Consider the following 15,173-nt stretch of genomic DNA (forward strand, 5'->3'; position numbering starts at 1 on the left):
ATGGCTGTCCGAGGCATCTTCTCTAAATTGACCGACGCCGAAAAGGCGTTCAAGGGAAGTGACACTACCTGGAAGAAGAAACTCCAGGACTTTGAACGGTGGCAACGGCAGAAAGGAAATAATCGAGAGATTCGATTCTCCAAACGCTCGGAAAGTGGGGAGCGGAATCCATCAAAACTTAAGATCGCCCGCGAGGAAGGGAGTGTTGAGACCAGCCCTTGGGAGAGTTTTGACCCCGAGGCCCCCTTAGACCACTTCAGCTTCGCAGACACCAGAAAGATGCAGCAGAAAGACCTCGACGATTTGGTGCTTCGACTTAATCCGAAGAAAGTCTAGCCGTGGCTGATCGATGCCCTTCGACGTGGATTGGGTGTTCATCACGCCGGTATGAACCTCCACTACCGTAGGATGTAAGTTCAATCTATTTGTCTATCTCACATTCAATCTTTGACCTGGGGCTGGGATGAGAGGAATTGTCTCTGACTTGAATGTAGTGTAGAGATACTCTTCCGGAAGGGCTACATCCGACTAGTCGTTGCAACTGGAACCCTTGCGCTTGGCATTAACATGCCGTGCAAGACAGTTGTCTTTAGCGGGGACTCTATGTTTCTGTCTCCTCAGAACTATCGCCAGGCGTCCGGTCGAGCTGGAAGATGTGGGTTCGATTTGCTTGGGAATGTCGTCTTTAACGGTATTAGCCGAGATCGGGTGCACGAGATCATGTCCTCTCGACTACCTGCTCTTAAAAGGCAATTCCCAATCTCAACCACACTTATCCTTCGTCTATTTGTGCTCTTGAGTGGAACGAACAACAATGAATTTGCTGTCAATGCAGTCAAATCTCTCTTATCACAAACTCGCTTATACCTAGGAGGACCAGATGCCGAAATGGCGGTCAAGCACCACCTGCGCTTCTCGATTGAGTACCTGAGACGCCAGAACCTTCTCTCGGTGAAAGGAGCGCCTATTCACTTCGCGGGACTTGTAGGTCATTTGTACTTTACGGAGAACGCCGTCTTTGCATTTCACTCATTGCTCCGCGGTGGATACTTTCATAAGTTATGCAAGGACATTGACTCCGATCGCGAGAGAGTGCTTCGCGAGATGATGTTGGTCCTCAGCCACCTGTTCAGCAGAATCCCTATTCAGCAGAAGGCAAAGGCCCTCGAAATTGTCGAAAGCTCTTCATCTGATATCTTCCTCAAACGACTTCCAGTTGCCGCGGAGCAACTACTCGTTCGGCATAACCGGGAAACTCTCTTGACTTTCAAGGACTATGTATCCTCTTACATCAATGCACACTTGCATGACCTACCAGACTGCACACTTCCACTGACCAAAATCCCGGTTGGACCAGAGAAAGGGCGCGGTTGCAGTCTAACAAGCGACCCTCCACCGGTCATCCGGTCTCCATTTGTGGCACTTTCTGGATTCACTGATGACTTTGACTCAATTAAAGAGTTGTGTTCTACAGTCAGAGACGGGGTATTTCTAGAAGAGTCTTCCATCCCTTACCTCCCATCTGGCCAATCGATACGACTGTTGAGCTAAACGCCTATCTCTATGACTTCTTCAAGCACGGTAGCTTAAAAGTGCTGGTGCGCGACAACCTCATCAAACGGGGCGATGTGTGGTTTCATCTCAAGGACATTTCGCTCGTACTTAAGACCATCGTGACCAGCCTCAAGGGCGTCATTGACTCCCGGGGCGGCTTCTCCATGGAGGATGTTGATGGTGATGACAACATGAGTGAGATGAGCGAAGGTGACCAAGAGTCTATTTCATATGTGTTTGAGGTACAGAAGCCAGAGAAAGCACCCGAGGAGACCGAGAAATCGTTAGCAACGGATAAGGCTAAGCCTGAGATTCCCGATAGCTGGGAGGATGAGAGTAACGCCTCTGCATCTGAGTCTGAAGGGTCCATGCCCGGTTCCGGTGTTGGTGGCTCATCTGCATCTAAAGATCCAGCTGCTATGCAGTCCGGGTTTAATAATGGATGTGGATTAATGCAGGTTTTTAGGGCGTTTGAGTTGCTGGAAGCAGAATTCGCGGACAAGTTCTACAAAATTGGTGCTTAACCAGCAATGGAGAGGAAGTAAACGAGAATTCTATCATGAATGACGAACGTACTGTCTCTAAGTTCTCGGAGTTACATATTATCTCGAGTATTCTCATTACAAGTAGTTATCGCAAGACAACATTTAGCTGTCTCTTAACCAACTAGGGTTCAGGAAAGTCATCTAACTTTAGCCCTTGAATCTTACTCTCTGCTACAAGCAACAGAGGATCGATGAAACTCTTCAGAGAACAGCTGTGTTTAACAAGCTTCTTGGGCAACTCTTCGTTCTTAGCAGGGTCTGAACTAAGCGGAGCGCTTGTTTGAGGCACGGTCCTTGCCCCAAAAAGTCCTCCAGAAGGAGCTGCGGGGGTAAACGTTGGCTGAGGTGTTGTGCTTGTACCAAAAAGTCCACCGGTTGTTCGGGGGGTATTTGAATTGCCGAACCCTGTGGGCACGGGGTCAACTCTAGGAGCACCAAAGAGTCCACCATGAGCTGTAGTGGAGGTAGTGGAGCCCGAGAAAGCAGACCCAAAAGGTCTTGAAGTTGATTGAGTAGTAGCAGTATTCGACTTGGAAGCTTGTTGAGATGTGGGCTGTTCATGCAGTAGCCATGTACCCGAATGCTTTTCTGCAGAGCCCCCTGTTACCGAACTGTAATAAATCGATGGCTGCATGTCGCGCAGAGAACTGATAATCGAGTTGAGTCTAAGCGAGTAAAAGGGAGATTCGGGTCGTGGGTACAGGCCGGCTGCTGTCATGACTTGGAGCAAAGATCCTAGGAGCAAAGCTCTACAACCTTCACTACATCCCAGCTTCCGCTGAAGAAGGTCATCGTGAACCTGATATAGTCCACCAACTAGGTATTGGAGAGCCTCTATCCTGCTTTCTTCAATGCGCCCTATTTTTGTAAGCATGAGCTATCACGCACAAGGCGACGTACTTGGAATATCTGCGCGGATTGGTAGATCAAAAGTAGGCATGCCCTCGCAGGTATACCGAGCAGCTTGTTTTGTACTATCTCGAAAGATATATTTGTGCGCAAACACAAAAGAAACGAGAATAAATTGTGCCAGTGACTTATCCATCTTTTCCGGCAGTGGACGAAAGAACCCACCGTATGTCGAAAGCCATTTCTCGGTACAGAAGGAAAGTGCATCATAGCACTCCAGATCATCAACAATACAAGCGATTTTTGATAGAAAATCTAAGTCAGCATCTTGAGGAACTCCGCGGGTTTTTCCGTGTATGATTTTCAAGACCACCTCAAAGGCTTCCATATCGAAAACATCGCCAAAGTTCCAATGATAAAGACCATCGTCTTGTTTTGAAGCTTCTTTGAAGGGACTTAAGAACAGCTTAGAAGCTCGACGCGATGCAAGTGTCAGGTGCTTCTGAGAGCAGAGAAAATGTTTCTCAATGAATGTCGGCGATTCAGTGGTGCCAGCAGGTTCGGTGGGTTCTTTGGAGGGAGGAGGGTCCTGCTTGGTTGCAAGGATGACTAGAGTGTCACCATTGGGGTCGATTGTAACGCGAGTATTTGACATGTTTGCGAGGATGAAGTAGGGATGGGTAAAATGGTAGTAATGGCAGGAAGCAAAGAAGAAAGTCGAGCTTCGTCCTGGGAAAAAAAGTCCTCCCCATTTAAGTGTAGCTAACCTGTCAGATATCAGAATCTATATTTATCCGCCAATCATGCCGTGCCTTGAGACGGTGATGGCGCGTCTTGAGCCAATAAAAACCTCAAATCACAGTTGACACAGCGGTTACAGAGATGACTACCGCTTTTATGCATAACTAAATGGTACATAACAATGTACAAGAAGACTGGCAGATAACAGATAGTGGAGAGAGGCGATTAAATGTTTAGGCAAACAAATTTATAAAAGTAAAGGTATACCTGTAGATTAAATCTCATAATTCACCTCATTAATGCACGGCCACATACGAGTCAGCCTCTGACTTGGGCACTAAATAACTCTAGACTATTGGTTGCAGCTGAATATGCCAGTAACGGTTCCCCACTAATGACTTTTGTGTCTTACTAAACCCAACCCTATACTCTCGTAATCCCATTTGATTTAAAATGCCTATCACAGTTAGCAATAGTGCCATTTATCTGACTCTGTAAAAGCAGTCCAGATAAAATGTTCTTAGAGCAGAGAAGTTGACATCAGAATTCAGTTTATCGGCGCATTTCTATTCGCCAAGCTTCTTATTTGCATCCTACCACGGCATTTACATTTCAGTGGCTCTCCTTACCTGTAGTCCGCTCTAACGCAAGCACCCAGACTTTGTCCTTTGAAGGGTTGGAGGATGTTGTGTGCTCTCCAATGGAAATTGCCGTGGCGCCACAAAGAGCGATTACGGCTTCGACGGTACGGCTTAGGAGACGACTCAGCAATCGAATAATGGATGATCTGGAGACCGCTCTTGATGCAGTAAATGAACCAGATGTCTGTTCTATCCATATTTGACATGAACCAACTGTGATATGCTTCCGAGATTAACACTACCCGTCCAATACCGAGGCAGTGAGGACTGATTGTAGCTGATGACATGACGTTACTGACGATTACTTGGGCGCTCACGGGCTTATCAAGGATAGAAATGCGAAATATAATAAAAATAGCATACTACTAACGGTTTTCTCCGTAGACTAGACGAAGGGCCAGTACTGCGGTTGCCCAAGTGGAATCTGGAAGCCAAGGTGCTCGCGGCCGCCCAAGGTCATGGGTCAAAAGGAGAAATGTCAGAAGATTTACACCTTAGATCACTCTGACTAAGCTTTTCTTGGCGCGATTTCAGCATCTCAAGATACTCACGCTCAGCCATTCTATTGTTAACATATCATAAGATCCCCTCTTGGCCTCGTCTTAGCCCAATCAGTTAACCATTACAGAAATCACAGCCTTTATCTTCATGGTGATAAAGCCGCGATCTCGCTTCGATCTCACAGACCACCAGGTACATTCGCCGGTACCGATTAGAATCTCATATAAAAGCTTCCGGAAGGGGATGGGGCCTAATTGGCTATAGAGCAGCCTCAATTAACAAACTCCGATAGCAGATTTCAAGGCCATAGTACATTCAGCACCTTGCTTCAACATTTCTCCGTTACAGAAACGACATGCGAGGCCAACTACCTCGTATCAGTCGATCCTCTGGGGACTTGTGACTTCTACAAGCTCTTATAATACCAGAGTCAAGCTGGATCATTATCACATATGGAGTCTACACGGCGGTCTTCTGGATGATGGTTGATCGAACTACATCAAAACCATCATTCACACTAGGCAGCAATAGAAGCAACCAACAGCAGAGAGGTATGGCGGCTACGTCCACCTTAGCATCAAGCTTATAATGTGTGAGCATCTTCTTCCAGTTTGAGTCGGATCCTACCCTGACCCTTGGTTAAAAGAAGCTCATCTTGTTCTGCCCAGTCACAAGCTAGTAGCGGTAAATGTGTCGGTTCATATTTCTTCGGACCTTGCACCCATCGTCTCGATGTCCGACTCCCTATAGTGACATCGGGCTGACTGTCACATTGCTGTATTATTTGCCGCTGAGACCTGTGGCTGAGAGCTTAATTCAGCCGAGAGAATATAGCTTGCGATAGAAACTGACAAGCCAGAATCAGAGCTTTCAGAGCTTGATACACTGCTGCCGAGTGTTGTCCTGCGTGACCGAACACCAATCCAAAATCGAACTCGACCATTATAGAATTCAAGTCACCCGAATGTTAGTCCGTTTGTCAATATTTAAGTCTCCCGCTTATATAAAGGAGAAACTGGAGATATGGAGATTCTCAAGGCTCAATCATGATGAAGATACAAGATCTGAAGGTTTTCTTATCACCGCTGCATGCAGGATGGTGACTACTTAGATACGCAGTGTGGGTGGACCAATGAACAACTGACAAGTGTTTGAGCCTAACTGAGGGGAACTCGCACTGAGTGAATGACTCCGAACTGAGAAGTTTCCCAATTTTCCTTGAAGACAATACAATCAGTCTGAAAATTGCGCAATTCTTGGGTATAGATTCCTGGTATAACTGTCATTCCAAGAATGGAGCGCATATCAAAGAAGGCGTAAGTATCCAACCTACAAATAGCAGAATCACCACCATGATGCTGATCAACATCGTTAGGGTCGCGACGTCAAAACCGTTCAGATTTCTGATCGGCCCTCTCCAAACAGAATACACTATTCACTCAGCCCTTGTCGCACATCAGTCACCAGCTCTCGATGCCATGGTGAATGGCAAGTTCCAAGAATCGCGAGAACGTTGTGTCAAATGGGAGGATGTAGACGAGATAGTCTTCAACAGTTTCTGGCAGTTTGTTTATAAAGGAGACTACGACACTCCAGAACCACTCCCACCCGATCAAAGGACTTCGGGTCTGGGGGACCATAAATCAGATACTGCTGATAAACCCGCTGAAGCAGAAGTATTAACAGAGCCCGAAGAACCGGAACGAGAAGAGCAAGAACCACAAGATCCAGAACCAGAAGAACCAGAAGAAGAGTTCGGTTCTGGGTCAGATTTGACCGAAATGTCTTGGCCATATATATCCTGGGTGCCTAGAGCTTTGAGTCCTATTTCAGCAATAGGGCAGGAGAAAAAGACAAGTGTTGAAAAGTCGTTACTATGGGGTAAATTTCTCCGTTCTTGGGAAATACAACCTGAGACTATTGATGCCGATATCTCACTCAAAGACCAGGCAAACCCCTTGGTGCACCATGCCAAAGTCTTTACGCTGGCCGACCGCTATGGAATTGAAAGACTTTCAGAAGTATCTCAGAGAAAACTTTATGATGAGTTAACAGATTTGCGTATAAAGGGTGTGGACCATAAAAGTACGGTAGAGCTAGTGCGATATACTTTCGAAGACCTTGTGCCGGAACAACTAAGATATATGGTTGTAGAGTTTAGTGCCTGTGAGGTTGAGAAACTTTGGAGGTTTGAGGAATTTGAGAAGCTTCTGGAAAAACATGGCATCTTATCGAAAGCGCTTATAGGGAGGTTATTGTACAGACTTGCAGAGCCCCCTTCACGGCTTTACGATCATTAAAGCTTAGAGAAAGAGATAGACCACTTAACTCAACAAGGAAAACAAGCCCCGGCCAAGTTGATCGGAGTATTGGCTGAGGCACGAGGCCATAACATCACCTCACATCACTTGGCCTGACTCGGCAGAGCAGGCATCCAGCATGTCTACGTCATTGGTGCTTTATTGTTCATTAGTAAACTTAACATATATCGCTAATTACCAGTCCTCTCGGCATATGGTATAGCGCTCGCTGACACAGCTCAGGTGATATAGCGACCAACATCTTGTACCTTGGCGGCCCTATAGTCCATAGACGCCATCATCAATAAATCCAAGCCGTGGGTGACCAAGAAGCTTCGGACCGGCGGTCTAGCAAAAGATTGGTTCGTCCCTGGAAATTGTCTGAGCATTGAGACCGAGAAACCGATAACAGCATAGTCACTCTAGTTCCTGCTGCTGGAGAGGTCACCCAGCAACATCCTAGGGATTACCCCTTCCTATTCCCTGGCAAGAAGGCCTCTCTCGGGGACCTATGGCTTGGATGCCATTCAATAGTCTCCATGCCAGGAACTACGTACTATTGAGACAACTCTGCGTTGTTCCCTCATAGATAGGCTTGTGGGGAATTCTCAACTACCATCGTAATTAGTAAGAAGAAAAGAGAGCATTTCACATATACGGCTCGAAGTCAGGATTATATTTGGATAGGTTGCGCGAAGTCTTGGATATATCGAGATTTCTACCAATAGTTATGGTGGAATAGCAGAGGGATTTCTGTTCAGCTGCAGTGGGGTTCGGTTCAAAAGATGCCCGTCTAAAAATTCACGGTCCGTGGGTCAATGGTTCATTATCGGTGGTCAGCAATAATCGTCCCTGTGTTATGATTCTCTTCTCTAAGGGGTTCATCTTCGAATATAGGTTAACCTCAAACTTTAGCAGCGGGCCGAGCCGACTCGTGACTTAATGCGGGGGCTTTCGTAACGCGAAGGGAACAACCCGAAGAACCTTTGTCTCAACTTCCAATTGATTAAACTTTCATATCTACTGCTACCACAATTCAACATCTTAGCCTCGCTATGGATTCACCTCGTCGCTCAAAGCGCCTCGCTGGGCAAGATTCTGTCAGTGAGACCGCATTATCTTCGGATATACCTGTTCCAGCCCCACGCCTTCAACAAATACCGCACCAACTATCAGGTCCATCCTCAGCACCGGGCAAGCATACGCAGCAGCTAGTGGAGCAGAGGTATCAGGAAAAAGATGGACTGGTCCCTTGTTCCTCAATCTCCCAAACCACTAAAAACATAGGGTGGAGCTTATTGCAGCGCGTCGCTGGCTTCCAGCACGTTGATCAAGTCGAGGCAACGGTTCTATCGCCAGTCTCAGTCCTCATAGCCGTCGCTATGCTAGCTGGGGCTGCAGACACCCATCGCCAATCACAATTACAGCAGAAGCTCGGCGTAGTTGAAGGTTTGGAGGCACATGTCTCAGCTCTATACGCAGACCTAGCACCTCTGGCTAAACAGGATATTATATCACTGGCCAACGCTGTCTTTGTCGACCAATCAGTCGATATTGCGACTAAATACAAGAAGTATCTAGAGGCATTCCAAGCTCAGTCGTGGCAATTTCCAACCCTTGCCGATTCGGTAAAGGATATTAATTCCTGGATATCCCAAAACACGCTAGGCCGAATCACGGATTTTCTTAGCTCGCGTGCCTTGCGTAAATGCCATGTCGTTCTCGCAAACGCTACAGCTTTCAGAGGTACATGGAAGACCAAGTTCAATCGGGAAAACACAGTATTAGAGCATCCCTTCCACCTGGAGAATGGGAGCATACGAGCAGCAGAGATGATGTTTCTTTATAAGGAGTATGTTGAAACAGCATCCAGCAGCAATTATACCGCTGTCCGAGTTCCATATGCCACGGAATCAGACTCTTCACCGGCGGCCTTGGTCGCATGGCTTCCCAATCCTGAAATTACAATAAGTTCACTCCTGGAGCAGTTATCCACGACCAAGTCAGAAGGTCCTTCGTTCCGGAGAAGGAAATTGACTAAATTTGGATTTCCTAAGTTCGAAACCAGAAGCAAGGCCTCGCTGATGGATGAGCTGGCAGGTCTTGGGTTCCCGATCAAAGGCAACTATCCTGAAATGGGGTCGGGACCCGCGGAGGTCACGGCCATCAGCCATGAGGCCTCCATCAAGGTTGACGAGGAAGGGGCTGAAGCGACAGCGGCAACTGTCGTCATGGTGGCGCGGAAACGCTCTATGATGGTCAACGAGGAGGTCATAGTATTCGACAGACCGTTCCTGTACATAATAGAGGCTGGAGAGAATCGGCATGTAATTATCTGCGGTGTGTTCTCTGTTCCAGGATGAGAAGAGGTCGGTTCCCACTGCCCAGAACAACACCGAGCCGACACCCCCTACTTGCAACTTGGACCTCACAAATTTCAGTACGTTTCGATATGGCTTTCCAAGCCGTGCAGTAAACACGACAACAGGCATGAGTTCTGATCTTATCAATCTACAAGCTGAACAACATAGTCAGGAAGACAACGTTGTGACATAAAGTTACAAAAGCAAGGCCTCCACGTTTACATGAGTTGGAGTAAAGTAACGGGAACTGAGACTCGGCGAGATTGCGAAAAGTCGGAACGGATTGGCCCTTTGATATGGTTTACTTTGATTCATGAATCCATTGAAGGATCTGACCTTTTATACGTTTAGCGATTTCGGGTTGGACAAGTCAATCGAATACAAGCTGACGCTCTTGGCAGCATATGGTTGAGCTTAAGTGCATGCCAGGAAACAAGAGTACATAAGTAAATGTTAGCATACCTAAAAGCGCCACCTTGGCATTTGCTAGTGTTTTTAAGCCACTCATGCTCTTGAGAAACAGGGAAACTCTACTGCTCAGTATTGATGTATATCAATAACCACCAGCGAACCACTGTCATAAGCCTTCAAGATGAAGGTATTGGCGTCCAAGTTGCAATATTATGTCGTCAGATCGACGTGTTTATGAGGGCGTTGTAATGAATATGCTCAAGCTGGCGGTTCATCTCAACTTGCTGTATAAAGATGTTGATGTATGTCTGGATTAGACTTGAAATCAAGGAATCATTACTATTACTGAAATTCAAAGAAGCCGGCAGTATGACTTGGTTGTTTGCACTTGGTTGGTGGTTAGCGTATGACAATTTTCCTTCCCTGTCGTCAAGAGGTTACCCTACGTGACCCTCTCATCATTCTTTAATGACCAAACTCTTCCCTTCCCTTACTTCTATGCATCCCGCATAAAATATATTTAGCAAAAATGAACCAGCGTAAATTAATATGCATTCATAAACTTACGGTTACATAAGAGAATGCCAGCCCTGGTTAGCTTTTGATTGAAGTGGTCTTAAAAGGAAGTTGGTGGTTAAATGGATCGAGCGAATTGCGCAATGGATTTAATCCGACTAATCGAAGAGGATCGCGAATCTTAAGATGGTGCTCCCTACAAGCGTGAGGTCAAGATAAGCAAATCGCGCTAAGATAAGCTTTATCTGAGTGATGCACGTGCGATAAGATACGAAGACATCTTAAGATATCAGATGAGATCTGAGCCTGGGCGCACAACGATGGTCAACAGGGCTTGTGGCCTGTGCTCAAATTAAAGTCAGCCAAATTCGTGTTTTGACGCACTTAATTGCATGATTGCATGACTGCATGATTGCTTTTGCTGATGTACCAGGCAATCCGATTCAAAAGACCTTATTCACAACTTATCTTCTAAGAAAGTTGTTGCGGATATCACGATGCCCCTGTCCCAATGCTTGGTGTGCAACATGGCATTGATATGTAAGCCACATTTGTAAGATCGCGGGTAAGGGGTTTTGGGATATCCTATGGGAGGTTCTGCCTGGCCTTATTCCTTAAAAAAAGCACTTACCAGTTATGCCTCGGCCATGCAACTCTTAACTTCAACTCGACCTTAACGACTATACATATATCTGTTTCGATCCGGGCTCAGTGTATACGCATTTATGGCCTCGAAGTATACTTCGAGATCATTCAATCAATATAATAGTCAAGTATTGATATATCTTTCGCTCAACCTTTTCAATAGTCACTGCTCCATGCATCGATTATGCCTGTTGAAGAGATGGTTAAATGCTAGGTGGGTTGAGATGTCGGCCCCATGTATCAGCTTAATTTAAAGAGCCTACCGTGTATCATGCCAAAGATCACGACAGCACATCAGTTAGAACTTCGGTTTCCTTGAGATGAACTCGAAGCCATGGGACCAGGCTTCCATGATACGGACTCGAGGAACTCAGATTTTGGTGGCAAGGACGCTAGGGACACGAATTTCACAGACATGGACTTCAAAGACCAGGCTACAGTTATCAGATACATTATTCTGACTTGAGAGGATGGGACGGCCTGTATCGCATAATTGGCGGGCTATGAGTGTCAGGTGCAGTCCGCCGTGCTATCTTGAAATGCGCTTCCGAGGTTCACGAAGAGATTCATGCAAGAATGGACCATGATCGTGGTGGTATTACCAAATCTCACATGTGGTTGCAATTACAAGTTGAGCTCAGCAAAGCGGTATTGTGAATCCGGAAGAGAGAGAAGCTGCATCGGAGGCAACATCGAATCATTAGAGATTACAATAGAAAAGTCCTGAATGGCCACTCTGGAGGTGAGCATTGAAAGGATATATATATTCGGTGACCATGTTACTGGTGCCCAGTGTGATGAAGCCGTTATCTAGACTGTAGTAGGCCTGTTGAACGTTAAGAAAGTGACCTATAGGTGTGATTCAGCGCAGCTCATAGGCTCGAAGTTCCGAGTTTCGCATTCCAGATCACGCAGCAGATAAACAACAGGAGGCACAAAGAGCGGGCCTTTCTACACTACATGACAATGGAAATTGCAGGCGAACCACTAAATATTACCCTCGAAGGAAGCGTCCGGCCGTGACAATCTGTTGACCCTGGCGAGTAAGAAGACTATTTCTGGGGTGGTATTTCAGTCGGTGATGTTGCACTTCAAATCTGCCCATTGAATTCCGTGATTCTGATCTCATGACAATTGGCTCACGATCTGGATCTCCTGTAAGTCTTTGCGTCGCCTCAATGAGTCAGCACCGACATTTCGCCGTTGCTCAAGAAGAACCTTAAAAGGGACACTAAACACTTTCGCCGCGGTTCAGCATTGGTACGATGGACAAATTGACATAATCATTCGTATAGCGCTGCTTCAAGACTGACTATACATAGTGCGGCGGCTGCAAGGTGAGCTTGAGTGTCTAGATTGTGTTCAAGGATATCTTTACACCTGCGGGAGAAGATCTAGAGTCGCTGCTGTTCAAAATTCCTTTATGCAAATGTGGCTCTGCTTGTCTGAATTCAGTCCCCTGGTGACTCAAAGTATGACACTCTGATAACTTGCTCGAAGGTTCGGGACTAGATGGAACTCAGATACATGAGTCACGGTACGTGGATTTCAAGTCTCGGGGGTCCGTACAGGTTGTATAGATTCCCGAAAAGCATAAGTCAACAATACAGATCTGCAGGTTCTAAGTCTTTCGGAGGTTTATTAACCTCATGAACTTACTTATCAAGGCCACCTCGTATAGTAACTTGCGAATTCGTCGACAACTACAAAGAAATGGTTTAGGGGGCTACGCAAGACCTGGAGCACCATCTCAAGAGATCACATCAAAGCCACAAGCCATTTACTCTTCCAGTCTCAGATCTACGTAGCAAAAACAGAACTACAGCCCCTAGGTGTTTCCAAAGCAGCGGAATACAGAATAATTGTATCCTGGACCAATGCCTTGAGGCCTAACCCACCCGGGATGGATTGGGTAAAACCTTTGATTTCATCATCATGAAGGGGAATAATCTTTGCTGAGTTGATCAATATTATTGCACTAAAAAAGTGTAGTGACGGCTAGACGATCCGGTTGCATAGACTCTAAACCATCGTCCCGATGATGCAGGCGCCTCAGTGCCACTTCGCTTTATGTACACGTAGGAGTATTATAATAAAATAACGAGGTTAATCCCAAACAGTATATTAGTATTGTAGATTGTTATTTCCTTTTGTATAATTTCGGCAGCTTCTGATATGGAGCGGCAGATAGTAACAAGACAAAAACAACTAAAGGAAGGCTTATACAAAAATATATCCAAAAGAATTCCTGCCCCGGTAAGAATCCTTCGCCCATACTAAAGAGGCTTGCCACCCATGAAAGTGGTATAAAAACCAAGGCGACATACGTTAGACGTTTAATATGCAGAGCCTCTACAATCGATCTCCTTGAATCAAGAATTTGAACCATTGAAGTTGCTACTGCAAGCATCTGTTCTAGAGACATGCTGTAGATTTCTATTTGTCGCTGCAAATAGCGGATATCTTGGAGAACCAGAGTCCAACGCTTCTGCTTGGGTTCTTCCTCAAGGTGGAAGTTGATGAAGTCTACAAGTGCTGTTAACTTGTGTTGACTTTGCTGGCTTCGTCGACGCCACCTCTGGAGGTCGATGATATCATCATTATGAAGCCTATAAGCGATGTCACTTATAGAATATTCATAATACTTAGAATACCGGCTGACTAAACTGGTATATACATTCCATTCATTAAGAATGATGCGGACGGGGTAGTATGCTAGGCCCAAGATTGTTACTGGCACATCGCGAAACATTGAATGGTTGCTTCCAAAATAATGGAATAAACAACTAAGCATTGAAGTGTTATTCCAATATTTATCAGCTGATTGATAGGAGAGAGCGCTGGAGGAGGCTGACTGTTCGAAGTCCTCGATTCCCCCATGAAGGCGCGTTGCTGGAAAGGTTTTCTGATATTCAGCTTGGACACGAGTGATCGGAATGTCAACCAAGAGCAGGCCTTCAGAAAAGTGTCAGAACCAAGAAAAATTAAAAAAGAAAATGAAAGGGAATAGCTCGGAATTGACTTACAGATTGACGTGCTCTTTAGCCGCTGGACGAGCATGGAGCAACAGACTCTACCAAGACCAAGCTGTCTTCCAAAAAGTGAAGGTAGACGCCTGACATTTCGAGGAGTATTAGAATCACTTTTTAAAGAATAAGCCACGTTTCCGAAGGTAGCTGAACTTCCCAGATCTAGCACCTGTTGGAAGTGGATGTTTAAATATCCTTTCTTAGCAGCAATAGATGGTAGAGTTGTTAGAGATGGCGGCAGGGGTGCTTTTTCGATGTCTTTAAAATCTGTAATGACATGACAAGCAAAAAATAACGGGTCGATATCAAGTGCCTCGCCGATTCGACTCATAAGACGAGAGTTGATATTCTCGACCAAGACTATTCGAGTGCAGACAAGGGGACTATGCTGACAGATACGAGAGATCTCTTCCTCTGGGATTTCAACTGCTTGGAACACCGAGGATGGGGAGGTGTGGATGTCGAGTATGTGCACCCTACTCCTAAAACGAGGCTCTTTGACAAGGTAGTCGACTAAAGGTTTCAGGCAAGGGTTTGTTTGTGTTCGTTTACGAACATGATCTATATAAGAGAGTTTTGTCGTCATCGGGATGGTATCTGTTGACGAAGGTGAGACTAAGTGCATTGTTGCTTCGACCATGCCATGGATATGATTGTAATTTAAGCGCAGAGCCTGTTTTGTGGCTTGCATTTCTGCCTGGAATATGCACGAGTGGTGGGGTAAGCTTGCAGCAGACCAGGCTGTGAGCCAACAAAGTTGACCGGCAACTGCATGCCAACACCAATAAAGATCTCTGCATGTGCCGTCTATGCTTGAAACCCAATGATAAGCCGACAAGTGTAAAAATGAATGCAGGCCAGATTCGTGCAGTGACCGACCCGATACATCGAGCTCGTATACTTTATTATACTGTATACTCTCTTAGCAGGCGAAATACTGGAGTATCACCATGTATTTCAGAGTAATAGTACTTTATTCTCGCCCGGCTGATCTGTCTCTGCTGCCACTCACGACTACAGGCAGCAGCGGTACTTTTGAGTACCCGGCCAATTGCTTATGCACATACCATAAAGCCTA

At 45.9% G+C, this 15,173-nt stretch overlaps 5 protein-coding genes across 5 annotated transcripts; 3 read left to right on the plus strand and 2 right to left on the minus strand.

Moving 5' to 3' along the window:
• Positions 1 to 2,078, plus strand: FMAN_15366 (uncharacterized protein; the record flags this gene model as incomplete). The annotated part of the gene is made up of 4 exons (XM_041824966.1): positions 1 to 306; positions 337 to 410; positions 495 to 1,485; positions 1,548 to 2,078. 4 exons carry the CDS (start codon positions 1 to 3, stop codon positions 2,076 to 2,078), a joined length of 1,902 nt encoding a protein of 633 aa, XP_041690394.1.
• A 142-nt stretch (positions 2,079 to 2,220) lies between these two features.
• FMAN_15367 (uncharacterized protein) lies at positions 2,221 to 3,603 on the minus strand (the record flags this gene model as incomplete). Its single annotated transcript, XM_041824968.1, has 2 exons — positions 2,221 to 2,957; positions 3,000 to 3,603. The coding sequence occupies 2 exons, from the start codon at positions 3,601 to 3,603 to the stop codon at positions 2,221 to 2,223; spliced, it is 1,341 nt and encodes a 446-aa protein (XP_041690395.1).
• Positions 3,604 to 6,124: 2,521 nt separating this feature from the next.
• FMAN_15368 (uncharacterized protein) lies at positions 6,125 to 7,131 on the plus strand (the record flags this gene model as incomplete). Its single annotated transcript, XM_041824969.1, has 2 exons — positions 6,125 to 6,147; positions 6,207 to 7,131. The coding sequence occupies 2 exons, from the start codon at positions 6,125 to 6,127 to the stop codon at positions 7,129 to 7,131; spliced, it is 948 nt and encodes a 315-aa protein (XP_041690396.1).
• Positions 7,132 to 8,186: 1,055 nt separating this feature from the next.
• On the plus strand, positions 8,187 to 9,494 carry FMAN_15369 (uncharacterized protein; the record flags this gene model as incomplete). The annotated part of the gene is made up of 1 exon (XM_041824970.1): positions 8,187 to 9,494. The coding sequence occupies one exon, from the start codon at positions 8,187 to 8,189 to the stop codon at positions 9,492 to 9,494; it is 1,308 nt and encodes a 435-aa protein (XP_041690397.1).
• A 3,712-nt stretch (positions 9,495 to 13,206) lies between these two features.
• FMAN_15370 (uncharacterized protein) lies at positions 13,207 to 14,681 on the minus strand (the record flags this gene model as incomplete). Its single annotated transcript, XM_041824971.1, has 2 exons — positions 13,207 to 14,021; positions 14,093 to 14,681. The coding sequence occupies 2 exons, from the start codon at positions 14,679 to 14,681 to the stop codon at positions 13,207 to 13,209; spliced, it is 1,404 nt and encodes a 467-aa protein (XP_041690398.1).
• Positions 14,682 to 15,173: the final 492 nt, after the last annotated feature.

The sequence above is a fragment of the Fusarium mangiferae genome, assembly GCF_900044065.1.
Source record: "Fusarium mangiferae strain MRC7560 genome assembly, contig: FMAN_scaffold019, whole genome shotgun sequence".
Lineage (NCBI taxonomy): Eukaryota > Fungi > Ascomycota > Sordariomycetes > Hypocreales > Nectriaceae > Fusarium > Fusarium mangiferae.